Below are 12,426 nucleotides of genomic sequence, written 5' to 3'. Positions count from 1 at the left end.
TAGATCAATCCCCTCATTTAAGCAAAGTTGTAGGAGTCCTGGTGTGATACTGTAGGATAAGCATTTGGCTGCTAACTTCAAGGTCTCTCATACTTAGGACATATTATCAGAAGGGACCAGTCCCTGGAGGACATCATGCTATGTAAAGTGAAGGGTCAGCAAGAAAGAGGAAAACTCCCACTGAGATGGATTGGCACAGTGGCAGCAGCAGTGGACTCAAGCTTAACAATGTTTGTGAAGGTGGCGCAGGTCTGGGTAGTATTTCATTCTGTTGTGTATAAGGTTGCTATGAGTTGGAACTGACTTGACAGCACCTAACAACAACAACAATGTATAGCCTCGGAAACCATGTACAGGGTTACTTTGAGTCAGAAACGACTCAGTAGTATAGCAGCACCAGTGTTAGTCATAGCTTATTAAGTTTGTCCCTACCTAATTCATAGTTTCTTATGTAATTTTAATTTTTGTGTGTATAATATATTCCAGTGTTTTATGTGATTGTAAATAACATTGTTTTAAATTTTCCAATTGTTTATTGCTAGTATATAGAAAGATATTTTATATATTGACTTTGAATCTGGTGAGCATACTAATTTTATTGATAAGTCTAATAACTTGTTAGTTGCTTCATTATGATTTTCTAGGTACATGATTATTTGTTTCCTATATAAATAAATACAGTTGGGTTGAGTTCTTGGTAATATTGTCATATATGTTAGTCTCTGATTGTTATCTGCTGTTGCTGGTTCTCTGTCCAAAAAAACTACCTTTAGTATTTTTAGTAAGACTGGTCTGGTTTTTGAAAATTCTTATAATTTCACTTCACATGGAAATGTCTTAATTTTACCCTTATATTTGATGAACAATTTTTCTGGGTATATGAATTTTGGCATTTTTCATTTCTTGAAGAGTTCTATATATGTCATTTCATTATCTTTTTGCCCACATGATTTCTGCTGAGAAATCAGAGTTTGGTCTGACTAGTTCTGCTTTGTGGTAACTATTCATTTTTCCCTACCTGCTCACTATTTCACTTGTTGTCCCTTGTCTTTGTTGCAGAAAATCCGCTCAGTGTGCCTGCCTACTCCTCGTCTTACCCCAACACTCCCCATAAAGTTGTCATAAAGCATGGATGATTTATTTCATCATTCTTCTACCTGAGCTTCACCACAATTTGATATATGTTCTTGCTTCAAGTTAAGCAGAATTTACATCGCTCATAGGGGCTCTTTTTTTTTCCCCCCTGGAAAAGTCCTCTTTAAAGCTTTTTTTTGTTGTTGTTGTTTTAATGTTTTATTGTGAATTATGTGATAGTTTACATGGGAGAACATTAGTTTTACATTCATTCTATCGTATATCATTTCATTGCCATGGTTACAATCTCCTCCATGCATCATCAACCAACCAAAGGGTATACACTACAAGCCTGCACCCCGGTCATCAGCACACAGCCTCATAGGGGCTCTTTTAAAACTGTTGTCATATCCTTCTTAGGACCCCAAACTAGATCTTGTTCAGATATGTTAAAAGAAGTTAAGACAAGTTTATTTTAGTGTAAATAAATTTTGAAATACATACATAGTTTTTTCATAATAAGTATTTTTGTATGGAAGTTATTTTGAGACTCATTGGGAGAATATTATGATTATGTCCTTTTGTTCAGTTGACCCTTTAATCATTATATAATGTTCTTCTTAGTCTCTTTTGCTGGTTTTGTCTAAAGGTCTTTATAATCAGAAATCAATAACGCCACTCCTGCTCTTTTTATGGTTACTGTTAATTTGATTTTTTTTTTTTTCATCCTATGATCTTTATTATTTTTCTTTTATCTAAAATGTGTCTCTTGGAGACAGCATATTGAAGGATCCTGTTTTTGTATCCATTTTGCTATATTTTGACACTCTTGACTGGTTCATTTCATCCTTTTATATTCAGCAGAATTATCACAGGTATGAACTGATTTGCTGTCATTTTGCTATATGGATTTTTTGTATGTGGTGCTTCTGGTTTCTTTGTCCCAAATGGTTTTCTGTGTGGAGTTCATTCTGTGCATTTCTTGTCATTTTCTTCATTGCTTTTGTCTTAATGTTTACTAAGTATTTATAATTTTCCTCATTTTGATTTTGATGAGCAGGTTTGTTAATTTTCTTTGAGGTTATCTTTTATTTTATTAATATTTTCTAAAGTTTAAACAATCTGTTCACTATTGAAATCTACTTGGCTTCCTTGACAATTAGAAATTCTGTAACTGAACTTTCTCCCCTTTTTGCTTTGTAATTGTCTTCAGTGCAAATTTATATTCTGGTTCCCTATTTTCAGTCTTATAGATTTGTTTTACTTTGGATTCTAATGTATCTTGACTTCTGGATGGTGGTGGGGTCATATATGTTCATCTCAGGTTATTGTCTGCTGTTGTTGGTTCTCTGTCCAAAAAACTCCCTTTAGTATTGCTTGTAAAGTTGGTCTGGTATTTACAAATTCCTTTCATTTCTGTTAATCTGGAAATGTCCTATTTTGCCATCATATTTGGGGGACAACCAAAAAATGTGATTCTTGTCAGAAATTTCCTTCAGAGTTTTGTATATATCATTCCATTGCCTTCTTGCCTGCCAGGCTTCTACTGTGAAATAAGAGCTTAATCTTATGGGTTCTCCTTTAAACATTTTATATTTTATATTTTATAACATTTTATATTTTATAAAATATTTTATATTTTATGAACATTTTATATTTCCTGAGCTGCGTTCAGGGTTCTTTCCTTGTTTTTGATTTTGGAAAGTTTCATTATAATATGTCTTGGTGATTTTCTGATTTTCTTTGCTACGTATCCTGTTTGGAATTTGTTCAACTTCTTGAATGCTTATCTTCTCATCTCTCATGATACTAGGGAAGTTTTCTTCTAACAACTCATGGGCAGTTTTTGATGTGGCATGTTTGTTTTTTGGTTTCTTCCTGTTCTGGAATTCTGATCATATGTAAATTAATCTTCTTCATGATGTCCCACATTAATTTTAGCGTTTTTCAGATTTTTTTCCTTCTTTTTTTCTGATTGCTTTACTGCCATACTAATATTGAGAGATTTGTCTTCAAGTTTACTAATTTATTCCTTCCATTGATTCAGATATACACCTTTGCCATTTTACTGTATTATCTATTTCTGAAACCTTAGTATTAATCTTCTGGGTTTCAGTTTGCAGTTTTTGCCTTGTTTCTAATTTTCCTTTCTTTCTTTTTTGTTATTTTTTGTAGTGTTTTCCTGAATTCTTTAGTATTTTCTGTGTTCTTCTTTCATCTGTAGCTTTGTGGGGGGTTTTTTGTTTGTTTTTTTTTTCAATTTGCTAGAAGTACCATTCTGCTGTCTTGAAGATTTAAAAGACTTGGGAACCCTACACTGGGTTATTATGAATTGGAACCAGTTTGGCAGCACTTAACAGCAACCACCTAAATATTATTCTTTTGAATTCTTTATCAGATAATTCCAATGTCTTTTATTCCTCAGAAATATTTTCTGGCTCACATTTTAGTCACCACTTGTTTCTTTGTGCAAACTGAAGCTGTTTTCTCTGATATATTGTGATATCATTGTATTTTAATTTAATTGATAGTTGTATGTTTGTGTCCAACATTCGTCTATGTGTCGTAATGTGGTGACTTGCATATTGCTGTAACTCTGGAAACTGTGCCACCAGTAGTACTTTAAATCAGAGCAGGGTCACCCATGGTAGACAGGTTTTGGCTGAATTTTCATACTAAGACAGAATAGGAAGGAGAGATGGACTATTTCCAAATATTTAGTCACTTAAACCCTATGCTCTGGTAGTGTAGTGGTTACAAATTGGGCTGTGAGCTGCAAAGTCAGCAGTTTGAAACTATCAGCTGTTCCATGGGAGAAAGATGAGGCTTTCTGCTCCTGTAAAGATTTATAGCCTCAGAAACCCTGTACAGGGTTGCTATGAGTCAGAACTGACTCCACGGCACATAACAACAACAAAACCCTATGAATAGCAATGGAACACTGTCAGCACCAAAATACTGAATACTGAAACATGATAAAGAGAACCAGAATATTATCAGATATAGTGCCAGAAGATGAGCCCCTCAGGTTGGAAGGCAATAAAAATACAACTGGGAAAGAGGCACCTCTTCAAAATACAGTTGACCATGATGACGTAAATGGAGTAAAGCTTTCAGGACATTGATTTACTGATGGGGCACAACTCAAAATGAGGTGAGACAGCTGTAAACATACATTAATAATCAGAACATGGAGTGTAAGAAATATGAATCTAGGAAAATTAGAAGTTATCAAAAATGAAATGGAACACATAAACATCAATATTCTAGGTATTAGAGAGCTGAAATGGACTGACATTGGCCATTTTGAATCTGACAACCACATGGCTTACGATGCTGGGGATGAAAAATTGAAGAGAATGGCATGATATTCTTCATCAAAAAGAACATTTCATGATATATCTTGAAGTACAGTGCTGTTGTGATCGGCTAATATCCATATACCGACAAGGAAGACCAGTTAATACAACTATTACTTACCAACCACTAAAGTCAATGATGATGAAATTGAAGAATTCTACAATGTTCTTCAGTCTGAAATTGGTCAAGCATGCAGTCAAGATGTATTGATAAATACTGGTGATTGGAATGCCAAGGTTGTAAGTAAGGAGGAAGGATCCATTGTTGGAAAATATGGCCTTGGAGATACAAACAATACTGAAGACTGCATGATAGAATTTTTCTAGACCAATGACTTCTTCATTGCAAATACATTTTTAAAACAAAATTAAAATATGGTTATACACATGGACTTCACCAGATGGAATAAACAGAAATCAAATTGATTATATCTATGGAAAGAGGCAGTGCAAAAACTCCATATCATCTGCCAAAACAAGACCAGGTGCACACTGTGGAACAGACCATCAATTGATCATATGCAAGTTGAGGCTGAAGCTAAAGAAAATTGAAACAAGTCCAGGAGAATCAAAATATGATCTTGAACATATCCCACCTGAATTTACAGATCCTCTGAAGAATTTGACCCATTAAACTCCAAAGACCAAAGACCAGAAGAGTTGTGGAATGAAATCAAGAACATTTTAGAGGAAGAAAGCAAAAGGTCATTAAGAAGACAAGAAAGAAGGAAAAGACCAAAATGTATGTCAGAAGAGACTCTGAAACTTGCTCTCCAGCGTAGAGATGCTAAAGCAAATAGAAGAAATGAGGACATAAAATATCTGAGCAGAAAATTTCTGAGGGCAGCTCAAGAAAATAAAGTCAAATATTAAAATGAAATGTATAAAGAACTGGAGTTAGAAAACCAAAAGGAAAGAACACACTTGGCATTTTTCAAGCTGAAAGAACTGATGAAAAAAATCCAAGTTTTGATGTGCAGTATTGAAGAATTCCATGGGCAAAATTTGTATTCTATCAATTCCTAGAACCTTGTTCATTGTCAATGTCTTAAACGCACCTTAGACTTCTTACTTAATTGTGCTCATGAGGAATCTGTACATGGACCAAGAGGCAGTTATTCAAATAGAACATGGGAACACTGAATTTTAAACACTCTTTAAAATTAAGAAAGGTGTGTGTGCGCTAGGGTTCTTTCACCATACTTATTCAACCTGTATGCTGAGCAAATAATTTGAGAAGCTGGGTTATATGAAGAAAAACGTGGCATCAGGATTACACGAAGACTCAGTAACAACCTGTGATATGCAAATTATACAACCTTGCTTGCTGAAAGTGAAGAGCACTTAAAATACTTACTGATGAAGATCAAAGAGCATAGCCTTCGGTATTGATTGCATTTCAATGTCAAGAAAACAAAAATCCTCACCACTGGTCCAATAAACAACATTCTTATCAACAGAGAAAAGATTGAAATGATCAAGGACTACATTCTTCTTGGATCAATTGTCAACACTCATGGAAACAGCAGTCAAGAAATCAAACGACATATTGCATTAGGCAAATCTGCTACACAAGACCTCTTTAAAGTGTTGAAGAGCAAAGATGTTAGCTTAAGGACTAAGATACGGTATTTTCAGGTATTACCTGACCCAAGCCATGGTATTTTCAATAACCTCATATGCATGTGAAAGCTGGGCAGTGAATAAGAAAGAACATAAAAGAATTGATGCTTTTGAGTTATGGTGTTTGAGGAGAATATTGAAAGTACCATGGGTTGCCAAAAGAACAAACAGATCTATGTTGGATGAAGTGTAGCCAGAGTGCTCCTTGGAGGCCAGGATGGCCAACCTTCATCTCTCATACTTGGACATGTTGTAGGAGGGACCAGTTGCTGGAGAAGTATATCATGTTTGTTAAGGAGGAGGGTCAGAGAAAAAGAGGAAGACTTCCATCGAGATGGATTGGCAAAGTGGCAGCATTAATGAGCTTAAGTGAGGCAACAATTGTGTGAGGTTGGCCCAGGACTAGACAGTGTTTCATTCTGTTGTACATAGGCTCGCTATGAGTTGGTACCAACTTGATGGCACATAACAACAATGGGCAAAATATTGAATGATGCAGAAAGCATCAAAAGAAGATGGAAAGGATACACAAAGTCACTGTACCAAAACACAAATGTCGATGTTCAAACATTTGAAGAGGTAGCATATGATCAAGAGCCAATGATGCTGAAGGAAGAAGTCTCAGGTGTCCTGAAGGCATTGGCAGTGAACAAGGCTCTAGGAATTGATGGAATACAAATTGAAATCTCTCAATAAACGGATGCAACACTGGAGGCTCTGAGTCATCCATGCCAAGAAATTTGGAAGGCAACTTCCTATCAACTGGCTGGAAGAAATCTATATTTTTGCCCATTGCAAAGAGATGAGAACTAACAGAATGTGGAAATCATGGATAATATCATTAGTATCACATGCAAGTAAAATTTGCTAAAAATAAGTCAAGCTTGGCTGCAACTGTATATTAACAGGAAACTGCCAGCGGTCCAACACAAGGATATGGAATGAGAATGAGGGATATCATTCCTGATGTTAGATGGATCTTAACTGAAAGCAGACAATACCAGAAAGATGCTTATCTGTGCTTTATTGACTATGCAAAGATTTTTGATTGTGTGGATCATTGCAAGCTATGGACAGCATTGTTGAGGATGAGTATTCTGGAACACTTGATTTTGTTTATAAGGAACCTGTACAAAGACCAAGAGACAGCTGTTCATACAGAACAAAGGAACTATGAATAGTTTAATATTGGGAAAGCTATGTACCAGGGTTGTATTCTTTCACCATACTTATTCAATCTGTATGCTGAGCAAATAATCCAAGAAGCTGGATTATATGAAGAAGAATGTGGAATCAAGATCAGGGGAAGACTAATTAACAACCTGAGATATGCAAACGATACAGCTTTGCTTGCTGAAAATGAACTTATTGATACAGATAAAAAACTTTTGCCTGTGGTATGGACTGCACCTCAAAGTAAAGAAAGCAAAAATATTCACCACTGTACCAATAAATAACATCCATATAAATGGAGAAGAGAACAAAGTTGCGAAAAACTCATTTTGCTTGGATCGACCATCAACAGTCATGAAAGCAGCAGTTTAGAAATCAAATGACATTGCATTAGGCAAATCTGCTCTAGAAGACTTCTTTAAAATGCTCAGGAGCAAATATGTCAGTTTGAGGACTAAGTTGAACCTGACCCAAGCTGTGGTATGCAGATGAAAGTTGAACAGTGAATAAAGCCTGCAGAATTGATGCATTTGAGTTATGGTGTTGGAAGGAAATATTAAAAGTACCATGGACTGCCAAAAGAAAAAGCAAATTTGTGTTGGAAGAAGTACAGCCAGAATGCTCCTTAGAAGTCAGGATGGTCAGACTCTGTCATGCTTCAGACATATTATCAGGAGAGACGTGTGTGGAGAAAGATATCATGCTTGAGATACTGCTGAGTCAGCCCAAAAGAGAGGAAGCTTCCCAATGAGATGAATTGGCCCAGTGGCAGCAGCAATGGGCACTTAACAACAGCAACATATGGTTCACCAACTGCCTCTTGGTGGTTGTGACTAGAGAATGGAAATGTGTATACAATACTCTGCTGTTCTTGTAGTGCATGTCAGGGTGGGTTTGTCATACATAGACTGCTGTCCATCATTGATCACGTCTTGTAAGAACTGGTAGTAGCTCTGGCCCAGTGGGTGGGACTGCAGGAGGGTCAGTTATGACTGGGCTGCATGGGCATACTTGCTGTCTTATTGCCACCCACCAGTATGCATCTGCATCATCAGACCACCGTATCTATCTAATGCTGTGCTGTCACTTGTATCTTTGTGGTAGAGGGTCAGTTTAGCATGTCTGCATAGTCCATCATCTTGGAAGTCCTTCTGTAATACACTTTTTTCATGCACTTTTTTTGAAGACCCCCAGTATTTACTTGGACTCCTGGTGTGACACTGTAGGATCAGCACTGGACTGTGAACCACAAGGTCAGCAGTTCAAACCCACCATCTGCTCCTCAGAAATACTCTATAGGTTCACTGTGTGCCTGAACCAGCTCGGCGTCACTTAAAAACAGTATAGACCAGAGATATTTACCTGTAGTTTTCTTGTAATGTGATTTTCTACTTCTGGTATTGGGATAATGCTGGTCTTATGAAATGGGTTGAGAAGTATTCCCTCTTCAATATTTTGAAAGAGGGTGTGTATAATTGATGTTATTTCATCATTAAATAAAGCCTGATAGAACTGACAAATGAAATCACTTTTGTACCTTCTGTTTTCTCTGTTGGGTGGTATTTAACTGTAGATTCAATGTCCTTAATACATCTAGTAATATCTACATTGTCTTTTTTTTTTTTTCTTGAATGCATGTTGGAAAGCAGTATCTTTCTAGGTACTTGTCTGTTTTATCTAAGTTACCAAATTTATGGCTATAAATTTTTCTATCATAGTCCTTACTATCCTTTGAATGTCTATGGTGATGGTGGTTATGTGCCGTGGAGTCGGTTCCTACTCATAGCGACCCTGTACAGGGCTTCTGAGGCTACAAATGTTTATGGGAGCAGTAAACCTCATCTTTCTCCCACAGAACAGCTGGTAGTTTCGAACTGCTGATCTTGTGGTTCAGAGCCCGATTTGTAACCATCGCGCTACCAGACCTCCTTATAGAACGTGTGACTCCATTGTGGTATTTCATTTTTCATTCCTGATATTCATCATCTTAATTTTTATTTCTTTGATCAGTTCATCTAGACATTTATCACTTTCATCAGTATTTTCCAAGAACTATTTTGGCTTCATTGATTACCTCTATTGTCTTTCTTTTTTCTTCTACTAATTCTTTCCTTCTATGTATTATGGTTTTTAATTGCTCTTATTCTAATATCTTAAGCAAAAATTTGGATTGTTGAGTTCAGGTAGAGCTTCTGTCTTAAGAAATATAGTATTTAAAGTTATAAATTTTGTTCTAAGCAATGCTTTATGTATGTATCCCACTAATGTAATATCTTTCAATATAAGATATTTTCTACGTTCCCTCGTATCTTTCTTTTCTTTGATTCATGTGTTATTTCGAGGTATATTATTTCATTTCTAAATATTTGTGACATCATTTTGTTGTCTAATTTAAATCTTGTCATCAGGGAACACATGGTTTTTACTTACTTTTGGGACATTTGGTCCTTTCATGATATTTTGTATTTAACAATGGACAGAGAACCTACTCTGTAAGATTTCATTTTGAAATCTATCAACACTTGTTTTGTCACCCAGCATATAGTCAGTCTTTATTGGGTGTTATGTTCTATAAGTCCCAGAGCACTTTCAGAGATTGGGTTTTCCAGTAGCAGATATTGAAACAAAGTTTTCATTTGAGTATAAGATATTTTTTAGAGCTACCTGTGAAAAGATGGGAACAGAAGCAGCAGCATTGGGCAAAGTTTAAGTTGAGTAGCAATGAAGGTCTTTAACATTGGTACAGGCCCAGTGTTTCATTCTGTTGTACATAGGGTCACTATGACTCGGTACCAACTTGTTCGCACCTAACTGCAACAGCTAGAGTGAATATTGCCCATTATATTGTCTGATATCTGGCCAAAATGGCCCAGAATTTATATTCTCATTTCATCCAGCCACCAGATGCATGCTGCTTTGCAAAGTATGTAACCTTGGGTGGGAATGCCATTTACTCACCATGCATTAAATATACCCTTGGAGGAATATTTGTGTGGAGCATGTCTATGTCTGCCACAGTAACTGATTTTCAAAAAGTTCACGAAAATGTGGAATTAAAAGATAATTGTTTAGATATTCTGTATCCTTAATGATTTTTTGCTTATTCTAGTACTGTATTTTTACACAAATAATGTGTGCATTATACTTTTTTACAAACCCCACTTGTGTTAGTTTCCTATAAATGTTATGCACATTATATGCATGGGTACATCATATGTTAGAATATGTGTTAGTTAATGAGAGAGGTAAGTTAAAATGTTCTAATTATGACTTGGGATTTATTTGTTTTTCCTTTAGTTCTGTGAGATTTAAATATTTGTACCTTGTAGTTATGTGATGAAGCACATCTACATTTCTATCATGGTGTGGCACTGTAGCGTAAGCATTGGACCTCAAGGTTGGTTTGAACTGCACCCTGGTGGGTCTAACTCACCAGCTGCTCTTTGATAACCGTATGTTGTTGTTAGGTGCCATTGAGTTGATACTGACTCATATCGACTCCATGCACAACAGAACAAAACACTGCATGATCTTGGACCAACCTCACAATCATTGCTACATTTGAGCTAGTTGATGCTGCCACTGTGCCAGTCCATCTCATTGGGGGTCTTTTTCTCCAACCCTCCACTTTACCAAACATGATACCCTTCTCCAGGGATTGGTCCCACCTGACAGTATGTCAGAAGTATGAAAGACGAAGTTTGGCCATTCTGGCTTCCAAGGAGTGCTCTGGCTGTACTTCTTCCAGCACAAAACCCTATATAGGGTTGCTATGAGTCAGAACCAACTTGACAGCATCTAATGGCAACATTTGTAATTCTTGCATCTTCCTTATGTATTGATGCTTATTATGAAATGTCTTTTGATTATAGAAATAATTTTTGTCATGCAGTTTGTTTTGTCTAAGAAAGGTATAATTATGAATAATTTTTTTTAATGGCGTATATTTTTCTATCCTTTTACTTTTTAACTTATTTTTGTCTTTGTTTTAAAGTAAATTACTAGGGTCCATAATGCTTCATTAAACTGTAGAGACGTTAGTTATAACTGTTATTTTGAGGGGCAAGTAAGTAAAAAATACAGAATTCCCTATGCTATTTTTGTAACTTAAATGTGAGTCTAAAATTATTTCAAGAGTGTTCACTGCTGCTTGTTGGTGCACTTTTAGAATAGCTTCTCTGAAAACCTTGTCTGATAATTCCAACATCTGAGTCATCTCTATGTTGTTATCTGGTTGTCTTTTCTCACCTAAGTTTGATATTTTCCCTGGTTTTTTATCTAATAGTGGATTGTTTTATGGATATTTTGAGTGTTACATTATGGAAGCCTGATTCCTACTTAAATCTTCATATTAGCAGACAGCCATTGAAGAAAGAGGAAGGATGCCTGCCTTCTGTTTGCTGATATTTGCCTAGGACAGGTCAGGAATGATTTACAGGGCTCTGCCCCACAGTCTCTGCAACTACAGGGCACAGTGGGAAGGAGGAAGGTTCCCCTTCAGCACTCAGTGTAATAATAATTATGTGATATTCCATAGACTCATAATAATAATGCTATATCCCATAGAATCCTAGTACCCGAATAGATAGGAGGATTTAGGGCCATTGTCCTTCCAGTCTTTTGATTCAAGAAAATGAGGGTTTCTTAGGACTTTTTGTTATATATGTGCTGATTGCTCCAGGTTGTAGAATACATAAGAAGTACAAAAAACAAATGAAATAAAACAAAAAACCAACTATAAAAACAGGGAAATCATTGCTGGGTTACCCCTCAACTTCTGAACTCTGTAGTCAGTTTGTCTTAATTTCCTTAAATTTTCAGAGTCTTCTGATAGTTCCTTTGGTCCTGAGTCTAAGACTTTTAGCAATTATCAAGAAGAATATGATAGAATGTGCTCTCAACTCTGTCTTATCTAGAACCATTATTAGTCTCTTACTCATTTTTGATGTTAACTTGTTATAATTTTTCTTATTTGCCTTTTTTATTTTCCAGGCAAATGAAGATAGAGCAATGTCTGCCAACTTGAAATACCTATCCTTGGGAATTTTGGTCTTTCAGACTACCAGCTTGGTTCTAACAATGCGTTATTCTAGGACTTTAAAAGAAGAGGGACCTCGTTATCTGTCTTCTACTGCAGTGGTTGTGGCTGAGCTTTTGAAGATAATGGCCTGTATTTTACTAGTCTACAAAGACAGCA

At 36.0% G+C, this 12,426-nt stretch overlaps 1 protein-coding gene across 1 annotated transcript in view; it reads left to right on the top strand.

The window, feature by feature from the left end:
• Nucleotides 1-12,227: 12,227 nt before the first annotated feature.
• Nucleotides 12,228-12,426, top strand: part of SLC35A3 (solute carrier family 35 (UDP-N-acetylglucosamine (UDP-GlcNAc) transporter), member A3) — a 40,131-nt gene continuing 39,932 nt past the window's right edge. The window contains exon 1 of the mRNA XM_006830921.1: nt 12,228-12,426. Within this exon, the coding sequence (XP_006830984.1) occupies nt 12,240-12,426 (187 nt within the window). The 5' untranslated portion in view covers nt 12,228-12,239.

This window comes from Chrysochloris asiatica, unplaced genomic scaffold, assembly GCF_000296735.1.
Source record: "Chrysochloris asiatica unplaced genomic scaffold, ChrAsi1.0 scaffold00002, whole genome shotgun sequence".
Taxonomy (NCBI): Eukaryota; Metazoa; Chordata; class Mammalia; order Afrosoricida; family Chrysochloridae; genus Chrysochloris; species Chrysochloris asiatica.
Note: the sequence above shows the minus strand (reverse complement) of the source record. Positions and strands in the feature narration are given on the sequence as shown.